We start from the raw sequence: 15,688 nt of genomic DNA on the forward strand, positions 1-15,688 counted from the left end.
CATGTGTTGTTGTTTACAAACAACCCATTCAATCCCATAACTTTATTAAGCGAGTAGTATTGTTTTAATCAATTTCAGGCTTGTGTCCTTCCTTGACAACAGAAAAAGTGTTGTTTTCAATGAACGATTGAATGTTGACAAAGAGGCCATTATGTTGTTCAATGATTTTCTCCACCCGTTCAAGGTTCAAATTGGAAGGTGAGACCAATCCAACTCTACTGATGACTGTGTTTTTAAAACATTCCTTGTAGAACATAATTTGTCGTTCTAATTGTAACATTTTTGTCAACAATTTCTCATCATTGCTAAATGACGAAATAGTCGCTTCATAAATTTCAACATTTCCGTTTTCTTTGTGTTTCTTAATGAAATTAATTTCAATTTCTTCCGCATCCAAATTCAATTTTGCAGCATTCTCAACACTAATTTTCTTATTCAAACATAGTACTGTGAGATAGGCTGAATACTTATGATTTTTGATTCGAGTACTTGCAAATGAATCAAGATGATCAGTTTTCTTCAACACAACTGGATTTTCAGTTATAAAGTCGTCATCTTTTTGAAACTGAAGTTTCACTTGACCTTCGTACAAACAACCAATGTTTGTATTAATAATTCTCAAGTCCTCACGGATGTTGGCCTCCTGTGGCCTTCTCTATAAAACTTTTACTAGTACTCTCTGGTGGAGTTTCCCAAGAAGTCTTGCTGTGTTTTTTTTTGAACATCTAAAAAAAAATGAGCCAACAACAACGACATTCATCATCATCGTTACAACATTCACGAAGAGAATTCGACCCATCTCGGGCCTTATCTTCCGAAGCAGATCCTACAAGAAATTTTTCCACCCCAAGAAGGGAGTATGTCTATGGAGGTAGTGTAAGTTCTCATCATCATCAACCACATCATCGGGATGATTATCGTCGGTATTCTAGGCCACAACATGATGATGGTGGAAGCAACTCATTTAGGCAAGAAAGACCACCATCTTCATTCTCCTCATCTTCATCTGCTCATAATGATAGGAAAAGAGTAGAGCTATCACACCAACCACAACCAAGTGAACAGCAACATTACAAGATACATGATGATAGACGTAATGTGAGTAACACCAATGTTTCTTCTCACCATAATTACCATTCCGAAAATTATTATCACAGATCGCACGATTCTGACCGTAGACCATCTCATCATGGTTATCGCCATCGTGACGACAAAATTTCTCGAAAGGAGGAGGATACGTACGATCGTAAGAACCACCATCCTCCATCAAGTTATGACACTCAAAAAAGATCTTCAAATTATCAACAAGAACATGATGATAGACATTTTCCATCAAGTCAATCATCACGAAATGTTCCTGCCCTCTCCTCGAATGTAACACCTTCAACGAACGATGAATTGAGGAATACAAAGCAAATGGAAACAAAACGAAAAGCACTCGTCGCATTTAAAGATCAGCACGAGGAGAGAACTATCACAACGGACACAAAACGTGTGAAATTCGAAAAGTCTCCCATAGTGGATTCATCTGCAAAATCATCCAACACACCTAAGGAAAATAACACGTTGACTACTCAACAACAAGTGCCTCCTCCCAATGAAGAGGAGATGATTAAGCAAACGTTACTCATGGAAGAACAATTAATTAAGGCAAATGATGAAAATGAAGTGAAACGAAAACGTGAAGAGCGTAAAAAGAAATTCCAACAAATGGAAAAAGAAAAACAAGAGGTCTCTCCAAATCTTCAACCAGAGGATCACATCATATCAGAGGATGAAAATGACGAAACTGAATCTTCGGTTGCTCCTCTTAGCTCTGACGCTTTCAAATCAGGAGGAGATAACAGTTTTTATTACGAATTAGAACAAGAACGAAACAAATTACAAGAAAGATCCATGAATGACGATATTAGTGGATCATCAAAAGAACCCACTGTTACCTCGTTACATGAAGACACAAACAATGAGAAAGGAAAAGAGGGTGAATCATCTCCATTCATTGACATGTTTGGAGCTTCTACGGATGAGCTTGTTCAAGCTCTTGTAACCAGTGAGGCTTCTACTCATGTAAATACTGCTGTCGATTTGTATGATGATCCTGAGGGCTACTACCGATTCACCATAGGAGAGGTCATGAATGACAGATACAAAATCGAGATGTTTCTTGGGCAAGGTGTTTTTTCACAGGTTGTACAGGCTTCAGACAAACTTGCAAAAGATCCTCAATCGCAACGTGTAGCGATCAAGATTATAAGGAGTAGTGAAACAATGCGAAAGGCAGGAATGAAGGAGTTAAATATCATCTCAATGCTAATGGATCGAGATCCTAATGACGAGTTGCATATTATTCGAATGTTAGATCATTTCACATATAGAAACCATTTATGCCTCGTGTTTGAACTGCTAGAAATGAATTTACGAGACATTCTCAAACACTACGGTCGAAAAGAGGGTAAACAAGTCGGTATCAGTATGGATGCAGTAAGAGTTTATACCAAACAGCTCCTCGTTGCACTAAAACACATTCAAGATTGCAATATTATTCACGCAGATATCAAGCCAGATAACATGCTAGTTCATTCAAGCCACACCAAAGTGAAATTATCAGATTTTGGCTCAGCCTCAGACATTAGTGAAAATAGTATTACTCCGTATTTAGTTTCAAGATTTTATAGAGCTCCAGAAATTATATTGGGCATGAAATATTCGTATCCCATTGATATGTGGAGTGTAGCCTGTACAGTTTTTGAGCTATATACCGGAAAAATTCTGTTCCCTTCCCAAAACAACAATGATGCTCTACGACTCATGATGGAATTGAAAGGAAAATTTTCGAATAAGGTTCTTAAAAAGTGTGCCTTTCGAGAAAGTCATTTCGATTTCAATGGCGACGGAGCGTTTTTATTTCGTGAATGGGATCCATTGACAAAGAAAATCAAAGTTAGAAAAATGTATTTCCAGAAAAGTATCACAGATTTGAAAGCCATGCTCTTGAATTCCATGCTGAGCAATCAACATGTCGAGGATGAGAAAGCTATCAAAGAGGAACGAAAGTTGGTCCTGATGTTACACGATTTCTTGGATAAGGCTCTCATCCTTGATCCTTCTAAGCGCTTAACTGTTGCTGATGCACTCAAACATCCATTTGTGATGGAAAGCACGACCATTCAAACACAGAACTTGGTGAACATATATTGAATATAACAATTGGATATTTGTACCTTTCAATATGAATATACAACAATGATATTTAACAAACCACATGATTATGACTGAGTAATTACAACGTGTGAGTAGTACATTAAAATACAGTTCAATTGGTACAGAATAGTTCCTTTTGAAACATGATGATGGAATAAATCCATGTTGATTGATCTCTTCCATATATCTCAACCAATAATACCCATTCACTCAATTAAACTGGTATTACTACAATCGGTGTCATCAGTTGTGTAAGTTTTTACAACATTCATCTCCAACTAGGAATTTCATCTCCCATCATTAAAAAATGTCATCATCATCAAGTCGTCTTTCATCGTCTCCTTCAATTACGACTTCGACTCCGTCTCCATCTCATACAACAACATCCTCTCCACTCTCTTCCTCTCCTCCTTCCTCTCCATCTTCCTCTGGTGGTTCATCTTCTTCAAGATCGAACAGTGTCAAATCATCAACCAATAATAATCAATCCGTGTTGTCGACGGCCAGTACTGGAAATATTTCATCATCATCCATAAACTCTCAGCGATCACGACGATACACGGGTGGCAGCAATGAATTATCGAGACCTTCCATTGCTTCAAGAGAAGGATGGAACGAGAATACCATTTTGGTGATTCCTTCGAATGCGTTGTGGGTGGAATCATTTTCTGATGCTTCATCGAAAGGAGGGGCAAATAGTAGTAGTGCTGGTTCTGGTTCTTGTTCTGGTTCTGGAAATGGTCATTCTTCTCTGACAAGTTCTTCCAAATTATCGAGTAACAACAAATCATTTACCACAAATCATTCATCATCCATGCATGATTTACATGGTATTATTACTGCTGCTGAAAAAGACGATTTCACTTTGAAAAGTGCCACACTTTCTGTGAAATTTAATTATTCCATTTGTAACACAGTCGTCGTGAATGAGAGTAATGTCATGACCACCAATCGAGCAGAAAAATTGAGACAAAAAACTCATCTTCCAATTTCTGTGGGTTGTTTTGTTTTGGACAAGAATGGAAACTTAGTCGATGTATTAACATTGGAACAACCAAAAAGTTTAATCACTGTTGAAAGTGTCGAGAACATTCAAGGTTTAAATTCTAGAAAATGTGACTCGGGATTGAGCTCTCCTCAAATGGAAAAAGCATCGCCCAACGTGGGTGGTGTGACCTATGGTGATCCACAAAATGAAAAAAGCATGACACGAAATACCATGTCGACAAGAACCAACGTTCCAAATTTGCATGAGAGTTGTACTCCTTTGCTTCGTATTGAACATGAAGTCTATTCTGCTCAGAGTGAAGCCGATCAAAGGAAAAATTTGGGTCTGAGACGTTCACTCAGATCATCATCCTCTTCAGAGACATCTTCAACTCATGGATCTTCTACGAATTTAAAAAAGACTTCCATTGGTGGCTTTCATTTGAGAACCGGTTCAACAGCAATTAATTCTCAAAATTCAGGATCGTTCATTAAGAATAATGCTGTCAGTACTTCACCAGAATCGTCACAATCGGACTCACTGACCATTGATCGAGAAGTTGCAGAAGAATGGACTGAAATCAAACTTCAAAATGTCAAACAATCATTTGTCATGCAGATCAGAAATTGGAAACATTTTTATGAACCTCCTTTCACATATCCTGATATGGTGGATGATATGAAACGAACATATTGGAGTCATTTTAAAAAGTTTTTGGACGATTTCACAGTTTCGACAACAAAGAAATTAATCACTCCCACTTCTGCATCGAGCAAGCCACCAGGAACTCTCTCAGAAGAATCTTCCACACAAAACCATGCACCGATAAACACTGAAGATAGTGCTTTTAACTTTTGTAAACAAGCAATTCAGAATTTGATGTTTTCCAAACACAATGAAGAACAAGCAAAACACATGGCCAAGTATTTGAGTGAAAATCCATATGGAGAATATAACAAGATTGTATTCTTTTTAGAAGGAGATTTAAACTGCTTGGAAGGAGACTTGACAGTGTCGTTTGAAAATTCATTGGAATATATGAAGCGTGATTACAATGAATTGGATTATCGAGTGACTTTACCAAAATATATTCATCAGCTTAATGTCTCGATTAATCAACCATCTGTGATGAAAAAGAATAACATCATTTCCACATTATTTTCAATGACATTTGACAGGACTAGAAAGGATTTTATTATTGAAACAGCCGATCCATTGAGCACTTGTTCAAACTATTCAACACTTTCATGTCAGCCTTATCCTCTTCCTTACCAATGCAACTTATTTCACTTACCAAAAGTCATTGATGGCTTCAATACGAGCAAACTCGATTTATATCCATTACGAGGAAATCAATCCTTAATTTTACAATCCAAATCAGATTCCACAATTGGAGCCAAAACCTTTAACGGAGAAAAATTAAGGATACGACTCACAGAAGAAAACAGAGCGTTAGGTATAAGACCTATTCGAGTGAATCATTATTGTCTCTTGTTGGATTCACAGGGAAGTGTTCTCGATGTGGTGTGTCATGACAAGGCAAAAAGTGTTCACAATTTGAATGGAAAGCCAACTGTCACTAATCACTTGGCTGAAAGCATTTCTGGTAATTGCGATGTATTTACCAATGCTTTTGATTATTTTGACATTACTATGGAAAATCTGAAGCAAGTTCATGAATTGTACATTTTGTCAATCATTGGCGACGGATATGAAAAGAGTGAAATTCCTAAAATGGGACTTTCCAACACTGCAATTAACAACATTAGCAGTTTCTTGTACTTTGATTCCATGCTAGGAATTTACTATTTAGACAATGAAAACAATGAGGTTAATATTCGAAATTTCTCCGTTAATGCAAGTCCAAGCAATTGCATTATTTGGTGCAAAATGTCATACACTGGCTGTGAATCATTTGCATTCAAGTCCCTCGGAGAAAATATTACACTGTCACGAAAGAATGGTGTGAGTGTTCTCTCTGAAGCAGTTCATCATTTGACTTATTTCAAACCAAGCAAAATTGCTCCATGTCCTTCCATTTTTGAATTAACTCAAACCACTCTGGAAGGAGAAACTGTATCAACCTTGGAAACACCCATTCAATTTTCTGTACATTCTCCACTTCTTCTCAAATTCAAAGGCATTTCACACAACACTTTTGGTTCCACTGCCATAGAAAATTCAAAACCTTCCGTGTTATTGAACATCTTTTTATTTGATCATGAAGCGTATTTCCTTAAAAAGCATACTATTGAATTGAAACGTGAAGGACCTTTATTAGATGGAACTGTCGATCCAATGGCTATTATTCCAAAACTTGTAGAAAAAACACATGTTCTATTTTGCATCATTTCTATTTATGATGGATCTTCGAGAGAGGTGAAACGTGTCTCTTTCGAAGACGAAGCTCAAATGGAGGCTGTAGAGCCGTCCGTCCAGACCGAATTGAAACGTCTATCTATCAACTCATCGGCAAGTAGTTCTAAAAACGAAAACAAGAGTGACACAATTCGAATGGTTTCAGTTCTTGATTCTAAAACCAAACAACCTCAATTCACATTTCCTCTTTCGGAAGTGTCAGCCATGGCTCAAGTTGTGAATGAATACAACATGCAAGTGGATATCGAAAGTCAAGCAAAACTCGATCATGCTGGATACAAACATTTATTAGGATTCAAATTAGAAAAGATGGAAAATGATCCAAATGCATGGCAATTTAGTTTCATTGGAGAATGGATGCCCATTTCACAGGAGCGTGAGACGACAGTGAGAGACAAGGGTTGGATTTATCATCTTTCTGATCTCTACTTGATGAATAATCCTACTTATCAGAGAAGTACGAATGAAAAAACGTCACATGCTCCCTTACTTGCTCAATCTCAGTATATTTGCTTTGGAGTTAAATTTGAAGATGTAACCAAAAAATTGTCTCTCCGCAGTGATCTTTGTCCATTGACTTCTGGCAAGTCCAAGAAAGCCATGACCTACAAACATATTGCTGATCACATGGTGTTGAAAATGGAGGCTCTTTGTTACAACTGGAAAGGTGAAATGAAGCAAACATTAACATCCTCCAACTCGATGCCACTCTCTGGCACTGTTGAAAAATACATTTCTGAAGATCATACTCGATTTGCAGCCGTCATCGATCAAAGTAATCCTTTAAATACCAAAGTGGAATGGCCTGTAGAAGGAGAACATGATGATGCACAGTTTTATATTGTTCTTGATGATATTCGAAATCATTCCTTGGATGAAGGTCTCAAAAGAGCAAGCAATCGATTATCCATTCGAAGAAACAAGTCTGAATTTGCCTTACCAGATCCAAATACCATTATCTATTTTTCAATTTTATTGAAAGTTCATATTGAAGTATCTGGAAATGACATTTCTCCGGATGATGTGACTGAATTATTGTCACAATTGAATGCACTTCTCAAAATTTACAACATGGAGACCAAGAATGAGGATTGTCGTTTCAGTGTTTCTGCTTCTCAAATTCCATTCAAAACAGCAACTACTGCCGTAAATTCATCCTTTTTCTTGTGTAGTATTAAATGTCAGTACTCGAGTGAAAATAAGGACAAAGCATGGCACATCACTCCAATTTTGCAACGAAAGCAAATAACTGAAATTGGAAAGTATTTAGCACCCATTTCAAAAGTGCTTCAAGTTCAAATTATGGAAGCATCTGAATTACCAGTCATGGACACAATTTCTGGAATGTGTGATGGATTTGTGACAGTTTACTTGATTGAAAGTGAGGAAGATTTTCATTCAAGTAAGAAGAAGAAACTTTACAAAACGAACACCATTAAGAAAAATTTAAATCCAAAATGGAATAACGAAGTATTTTCCATGTAAGTATCATCATGTCACATAGCATCATATTTATATTACCAAATTTATATTTTCACATTTTTCAATGAAAAACAAACACTTCTTTTCTCATCATGATCCCCATTAAATAGCAACATTCATGATCATTTAAGCAAATTAGGACTACTTTTCACTGTGAGTGATAGAGATATGCTTTCCACTGAAGTCATTGGTCATATCTTTATTCCATGGGGAGACATTGAAAATCGAAGCGCAAAATTTTATTCCATTTTGAAAAATGTTTCCACCTCTCACACAGTGGAAGCTTCACCTTTATCATCTTCTGGACAATTTTTAGGAAAATTAAGAATTCGATTTGAATTATTAGGAGCTTCAAAGAATAATTTTGATCAACCATTAGAATTGATCAAATCTACCCTAAAAAAGATTAAGAATTAAGAATCAAGAATCATGCAAAACTACAATCCACCTCCATTAATAATAATATGGAAGACTATTTTAAATCCATGAGTTATTCTAACGATGGTTTTCAACTCTCCCAAATTAATTTAACAATAAAATATGGGGAATATCAACGACGCAACGTTACACACTTAATGTCTGAAAAATTTGTATGATTTACATGCGAATTCAAAAGCAAGTCAAAGAATGTGGTCAATTCAATGGTCATTAAAGTCATCACTAGAAAATGATCCGACTGCAACGATGAGAATACCTTCTTCATAGATGCATTGAATTTCGATAAGTTAATGGGTCTTGGCTTTCCCAATATTGGTTTTCGAATTGAGGAATAGCCATTAGAATGCTCTGAAACTTTCGAATAATACAATGCTCCATGTGTGGTTTGGTAAATGATAGCGTTCTTGGTGGCGAATGCATTCTCGACATGAATATTGTTTTTTGTAAAATATTCCATTTCGTAAAATCCCTTTTTCTGATCAACGTTGATCGTTGGTCTTGATGTTTTGATGGTAGTAAAAACTTTTCCATGATGTGTCACAATCACACTAAAAGCATCTCCACAACAAATATTACGAATGGCAAATTGATTGTAATCAAATTCTTTGCTTGTTAATTTCATGACATCCATGATGGTGACATAGTGTGGTTCTTTTCCTTGCTGTTGGTAAGAGTTATCTCCACATGAATAAATAAATCCTCTTTTTGTAAAAAATAGTGAAAATGTACCACCTGCTTTCACGTCCACTATTTCGTCAGTGCTCGATGAGCTTAGTACTGGTATTTCAACGACCGTATTGACTAATTGTTCGAACCGAGCTAGCTCATAATTGGAAGAACGACCATATCCATACGCCTTTCTTTTTCCGTAAACAATATTTGTAGCGCCAGAGTCGTCAATGTGTAGTTTTGACATGCCTGATTGTATGGGGTCAATGATGGGAGAGGCGACCATGAGAATGTGATTGGATCCACATGAAATCTTCTCCACTCTCAACTTTTCTGTTCCTTCCAAAGGCACTATCTTGTGATAAGAGTGATATCTATTTTTCATTTGAACATTTCCACATGAAAATAATTTTCCACAACTCGTTAAGAACAATGAAAAGTTTTGTGCACAAACTACATCTCTAAGAGTGACAGTTGTAAAGTTTGGAATCTGATCCTCCATTTTCGAAAAGAATTCCTTCAAATATGAATAAGCAGGCTCCATTTCTTTACCTGGATAGATGTAATTGCCACTTTTGTTAAAGTCAAAGGACAATTGTCCCCAATAATTGTCTCCAAAAGCATATAATCGAAATGGAAAATCATTGAGTTCACAATGAGGAGCTGAATCTTGGAGATAATTGGCATCAATCATAACAATACAATGTTTTTCACTAACTGCCACATGTCGAATCGATATGGAAGGAATGTTGTGGCTGTTCCGCTGTTCATGTTCCTCCTTCTCTAATTTGAATTGAAAACCACCCAATTCATAATAAATATTCTCGTCATTGTTTTTCTTTGGTACCACCGGTGAAACCGGACCAAATCCATTCGAATAATTTGTGGAAGAATTACTTGTTTCATTTGTTTGTTCATGATCTGTCTTTTCGTCTTGTTGTTGTTTTCCAATGTCATAGACATTCATCACAATGTCATCAAGTCGTGTCGAACTCTGATTCTTCTTATTTGTTTGTTGATGTGAGGATTGATTTTTCTTCTGGTTATTCTTCCTCTTCTGCTTTTTTTCGTATCTTTCCTCTTGTGATTTACAAAAACAAACATCCTCCGAGTTTGAAAAAATTGTGTTATTTGATTCCAAATCAAGATTTCTCTTCAAATACTTTCCAAGATCGTCATGAGGATCATTCAAGCGATAACAGGCTTTCTTCGGAACTGCATCCACAATGTCTGCTGAAAATTGAAGCATTTTTTTTTTAAAAACTTTTTCCAAGTTCCTTGCGAATGGATTTTCCAAGTTGAACTCTCCGGAGATCTGTTAGAAGATGAAAGATTCATTTTTTGTAAAATTGACATTTACAAATTCATTGATGGCGACCTCGCACGAAATTGGAATAGATTTTATTATTCATCGTCATGAAACCTCAACAACAACAACAACAACAACAACAACAACTCTGGATCGCTTTGATGAAACCACAACACGATGCTCCGATTGGTCTCATAAGAGCCCTTGAAAATGGACTCAAATCAATTATTTTCGGTTTCATCCAATTTCATCATCATCTTTCATAATTACAAAAAAAAATGTCTTGCCGAACGCGTGCGGTTTCTCTGATGATGGCAATGGTGGTGTTTTTCTTCTTTGTGAGCACCATTGCCTTGAGGCCATCTTCATCGTCGTATGAAATGGTAATGGCCACTCATCTTCCATTCAAGAATATTCAAGGACCTCCCAGTGAATTTCCACTTCATCAATATCCAGAGCCAAGTGTCGGAGCCACGCAAAGTGATTATCATTTGATGGCTCATCAATTTACAAAGAAGTCTAGTAGTGAATTCAATAATATTATTGGAGAAGGAGATTTGTATGAATTTAATGGAAAAGTTGCTGTGGACTCATCCGCACAAGTGGATATTTCAGTGTTGGCTTTGCAAGTTTCTGAGATGGATATTACAATTTATGATCAATATGGAAATGATATTACCAGCAAGGCTTTGGATGTTGTGATGGATCGTTCGTTTGGAGCTTTTTCAAACAATGAGCAAAATTTACTTCCATCAAAGACCTTTAGATTTGATGCCAACTCAATCGCTTCCATTCGCAAACTACAACAACAAAGAATGCTCGCAACTTCACAAGATGTTATTTTTGATGAGTGGACAGTCAACGTGAAATTCCAAGAGACATCCACCAAGAAATTGAAAACTATTTCTCGTATCAGCAAGCTTACTGGAAAACCAGTCTCAGCTCACTTGCATATTTTGACTTATAATCAATCTCCATTGCGTGCCTACTCTCAATTGCAATCCTATGACAATCAACATGTTGGAGATGGGGTTGTAGTGGAGGCCTTCATGTTTGATCATGACAAGACACCACTCGATAGTGTCGGCAAGAGACCATCTCCACTCAAGGTCAATATTAATAAGGGAGAGGAAATTCGATCTGCCAAATTGGAAGTTATCTCACCTACTGGCAAGTTTATTACTATTGACATGAGTGATAGTGGTGATCTTGTTGGAGCTGGTGACAAGGTGGCATCCGATGGTATTTATAGGTAAGTTTCAAATATGGATTCGAATTTTGAATCAACAGTTGTTTTGAAACATCATTTTGAAAAAAAAACAAATGATTTACGAACTGAAAACAACAAAAATCATGTGAACCAAATCTGAAACCAATCAATACTCTTCAACAGTGCCAAGCTTACAGCTCAAGAACCTGGTGATTACAGTGTGAGTGTTGTTGTGAAGGGTGTCATTACTAGCACAAGCATGACCAACAAGGCCAGTATGATGGCTGATGTGATTGAGTTTGAGAGAACCACTCATCATGTTGTTTCCATTGTCAAAAAGTCACTCGAGCTCACCCAAGGAGCCTCGTTGACGTTCCCGATCAGCAGTCAAGTTGCCGATACTGAAATGATGACTGTTAAACTTATTGCCAAGCCACTCGATGCCGAAGCTGAGGGCAAGCAATTCAAGGCCTATGCTGAAGTGTATGCATCATCCTCTTCATCCTCTTTGGAACCTATTGGATTCATTTCGGGTATGACTATTGCTGAGAAGTGTGATGGCAATGAATGTCCTCATGGAATGATTGCTCTCCCACTGCAAATGAGTGTGAAATGGATTGCCAAGGCTCAACAAAGCTCAAAGAGTAATCTTCAAATGCCATTCATTTTGAAGAATGTGAATGTTCAAGACGTGGCTTCTTCAAACATTATCAGCAAAATTGAACAAACCATTTCTGAATTGACATTCTCTCATATTTCACATGGTAGTGACAAGGTACACAATGTCAAAGTGGATGCTGTGAATAATCTCTTATCGATTCATCCAATTATCAAGTCCTTCGATGGTGTCATTACTGAAACCATGTTGTTTGGTCCAAGACCAGTCGAATTGGCCAAGGTGAATGCCAAATCATCTACTCATAAGGTAAGTATCACAAATGAAAGGACACGTGCATATATTCAGTTTATGTTTTTAGGTCATTCTTGTTCATGGTTACTGCAGCGGTGACAACCCATTCCCAGCTTCAGAATTTAACAATGCAGTCGTCTTTGAAGATTTGAATGCCAATAGAAACAATGATCAGTTCGCAAAATTGATTGCCGAAGTCGGCAGCAATTACGATTCATTCTCAATGGTTGGTCACAGTCAAGGGTAAGTGCATTGTATTATTTTGGCCCATCACTTGTGATCACACAACTTTCTTTGTTGATATCCATTAATGGATGGCATGAATAGTGGAATGGCCTCTCTCCACTTAGTTGCATTTTACTGGACTAAGGCTGATGTTGCCAATAATAAGGAAAGAAGAGTAATTCAGTCTGTTGGTACACCATACAGAGGATCTGGTTTAGCTGGATGTGTCGCTGGTATTGGTAATGTCGTTGGTATCGGATGTGGATCTCAAAGTGATTTGACCTACGTAAGTACAGATCATCATCATGTCAACACCCTTCATTCACCACATTTGTGATTATTGGTGAATTTTCTTTGCTTCGCCACATTTGTGAATTTCTGACTTTACAATGAATTAAAAACAAAAGGACGGAGCTTCAAAATGGTTAAGTTCAATTCCACTTGCAGCTCGTCAAAAAGTGTGGTACTCCTACACTGTTTACAAATCATATTCATGGTGTTCACTGCCAGCAAATGCTGTGCTTAAATGGCCAAATGATGGTACTAGTGAAAAAGGTTCGTAGTATCCATGGTATTGTTGTGTGGATTATCATTAATAACATTATACGATTTCCATCATGGTTGTCATTTATATACGACGTCAACCTGAACACCTCAAAACCAACACCACAAAACCTTTTCCACAGCTCGTGCCACTGTCGAAGGTGCCAATCTTCAAGACACAAAAGTTGCATGGTGTCATACTGAGTCCATGAAATATAAAAGTCAATGCTTAGATACAGAGAGAAACACTCTCATGAACAAATTTGCCCAATAACCAGGATCAATGACATTTATTATGAATTAAACATTTTTGGAAGGAGCAAGTATTTTAATACTCGATGTTAAAATTCTTATTGTTTTTTAATTTTTTGGTAAAACAACAAAAAATGGCTCAAGCACTCCTTCGTCATTTGCTCTCCGATTTATTTGGTGAGGAATCACCTGCTCAACAACGCATACTGGAGCGAATGTTGAAGAATATTTACAACATCTCGGAACAAGTGTTATCATCATATTCAGCAAGGTCATCCGTTATTGTTCCTGAACAAAAGAATGATGACGAAAAATCATTGCAATCGGGATTACTAGAGGAAAATTCGGAAACAATTGAATGTTTAGTGAGGAGTAGCTTGAAAATATTTCTCTTACTCCAATCCATCCATTCGTCATCATCAATCATTGATTTTTCATTCCTAGGAAAATTTACGAGTTTAATTTCCAACGTTTTAAACGATCCAAATAGAACTTTGGAAGATTCACAACGAAAAACAATATCCATGATTCCACTTCACTTGCTTTCCGAGTATTGTAACCATTTTAATGATGCCAAAGCTATCGAACAAATATTTAATTATTGTATGAATAACAATTCTGGGCAAAAAGAATCATCACATCATCCTGTAGATAACACGACTAGTCATATGGACTTTATGAAATGTCTGAGTCGATGCTGCTCCGAGTTTAAGCTTTGTGCTTTGGAATTGCTGAAAACGGTAAAAGCAGTTTTCGACTCGAAAAAGGTTTCCAAAATTGAAGACACAGAAACCTGTGGTAAAATATTGCTCTTTGTTGCGTCTGTTCTACCATATAACCACGATGCATGTATCAATAAGGGAGGACATGTGAATATGGAGCATCATGCATTGTTGGAACAACAAGTCCGAGAGGAGCAAACCGATGCCACAAGTGTGGTGCTTGATGATTTTGAAACATTTTGGAATTTGCAAATGCATATAATCCAATTAGTATCCCTAAAGACATCTCTCTCAGTTCATTACAGCCAAGCTAGAGGTCAGGATTCCACTATACCGACATGGCCAATATTTTCCAAAGAAGTAGACAGAATGTTGAAATGTATTGAATCTAGATGCATTTCCAATATTCAAACTCTCAAGCAATTGAAGAGAAATAAGGAAAAACTTCAATCTGACGGAAAGACAAGCGCCATCGATACGTCACAACAACAATTTGAAGTATTGTTTTCTCCAATTAAGCTGCTGAAAAATCGAAAATTATTTGACCTTCAGTTGGATGACATTCGATTCCGTAGACAAGTACTGATTCAATTATTGATAGCGATTTCTAGATTGCAAGAAAAGAACTTGGACTCTCATTCCTACTCTGCAGAGCTTAAATCCATGAGAGAGAAAATTCTTGCAATTATGAAAAAGTATGATTCTGATATTAGTGCAATTATGGACACCATTTTTGAACGAGAAAAGTCCTGGACTACCTGGAAGGCTAATCAATGTCCTGCCTTCTTTCATGACCGCTCCTCCTCCCTTCCCAGCTCTTCAAAAGCTAGTCTCGTTTTTAAGAACGCAGCCATGTTAGGATTTTTAGAAAGTGACACAAGTTCTGAGTCTGTCGATACCTATTTAAAGAGCTCAGAAAATGAATTGAGATCTCACGACTTTGAAAATTATGTCATTCCCATTGTGAAAGAAGAATTCGATGTGACGCCTTCTGAGAAGTTTGTCAATTCTTCTAATGTTTTTGTTTGGAAATCCTGTCGCTTGTTATTAGATTTTGATTTGAAAAAGATTCAACTAGCTTTGCAACATCCTTCAATTTCTTCTGAAGCAACTCACAGGGAAGAAGACCATGAAGGAGACACATCTCATGATCACTTTCTTGAAATTATTGCCAAACAAGTTCTTGAACAATCTTGTGATGACAAATCCAAAACACCATTAGCCAGTGAAGAACATGCTGACCTTAATAATAAGGAAGAAGACAAAAATAGCAAAAAGAGAAAACTACAAGTCATGCAAGACGAAGATGAACACTCTTCATCCAAACAAGTAAAACTCTAGAGCTGGCATAGAAGTGTTT

At 36.9% G+C, this 15,688-nt stretch overlaps 5 protein-coding genes across 5 annotated transcripts; 4 read left to right on the forward strand and 1 right to left on the reverse strand.

The window, feature by feature from the left end:
* Positions 1-735: 735 nt before the first annotated feature.
* FDP41_001204 (uncharacterized protein) lies at positions 736-3,198 on the forward strand (the record flags this gene model as incomplete). Its single annotated transcript, XM_044702516.1, has 1 exon — positions 736-3,198. The coding sequence occupies one exon, from the start codon at positions 736-738 to the stop codon at positions 3,196-3,198; it is 2,463 nt and encodes an 820-aa protein (XP_044564764.1).
* A 310-nt stretch (positions 3,199-3,508) lies between these two features.
* On the forward strand, positions 3,509-8,467 carry FDP41_001205 (uncharacterized protein; the record flags this gene model as incomplete). Its single annotated transcript, XM_044702527.1, has 2 exons — positions 3,509-8,049; positions 8,161-8,467. The coding sequence occupies 2 exons, from the start codon at positions 3,509-3,511 to the stop codon at positions 8,465-8,467; spliced, it is 4,848 nt and encodes a 1,615-aa protein (XP_044564765.1).
* Positions 8,468-8,600: 133 nt separating this feature from the next.
* On the reverse strand, positions 8,601-10,406 carry FDP41_001206 (uncharacterized protein; the record flags this gene model as incomplete). Its single annotated transcript, XM_044702538.1, has 1 exon — positions 8,601-10,406. The coding sequence occupies one exon, from the start codon at positions 10,404-10,406 to the stop codon at positions 8,601-8,603; it is 1,806 nt and encodes a 601-aa protein (XP_044564766.1).
* Positions 10,407-10,744: 338 nt separating this feature from the next.
* On the forward strand, positions 10,745-13,628 carry FDP41_001207 (uncharacterized protein; the record flags this gene model as incomplete). Its single annotated transcript, XM_044702549.1, has 6 exons — positions 10,745-11,718; positions 11,860-12,601; positions 12,654-12,829; positions 12,914-13,097; positions 13,219-13,366; positions 13,498-13,628. 6 exons carry the CDS (start codon positions 10,745-10,747, stop codon positions 13,626-13,628), a joined length of 2,355 nt encoding a protein of 784 aa, XP_044564767.1.
* A 112-nt stretch (positions 13,629-13,740) lies between these two features.
* On the forward strand, positions 13,741-15,669 carry FDP41_001208 (uncharacterized protein; the record flags this gene model as incomplete). Its single annotated transcript, XM_044702559.1, has 1 exon — positions 13,741-15,669. The coding sequence occupies one exon, from the start codon at positions 13,741-13,743 to the stop codon at positions 15,667-15,669; it is 1,929 nt and encodes a 642-aa protein (XP_044564768.1).
* Between the last annotated feature and the right edge of the window lie 19 nt (positions 15,670-15,688).

Source organism: Naegleria fowleri (genome assembly GCF_008403515.1).
Source record: "Naegleria fowleri strain ATCC 30894 chromosome Unknown tig22, whole genome shotgun sequence".
NCBI lineage: Eukaryota > Heterolobosea > Eutetramitea > Acrasida > Naegleriidae > Naegleria > Naegleria fowleri.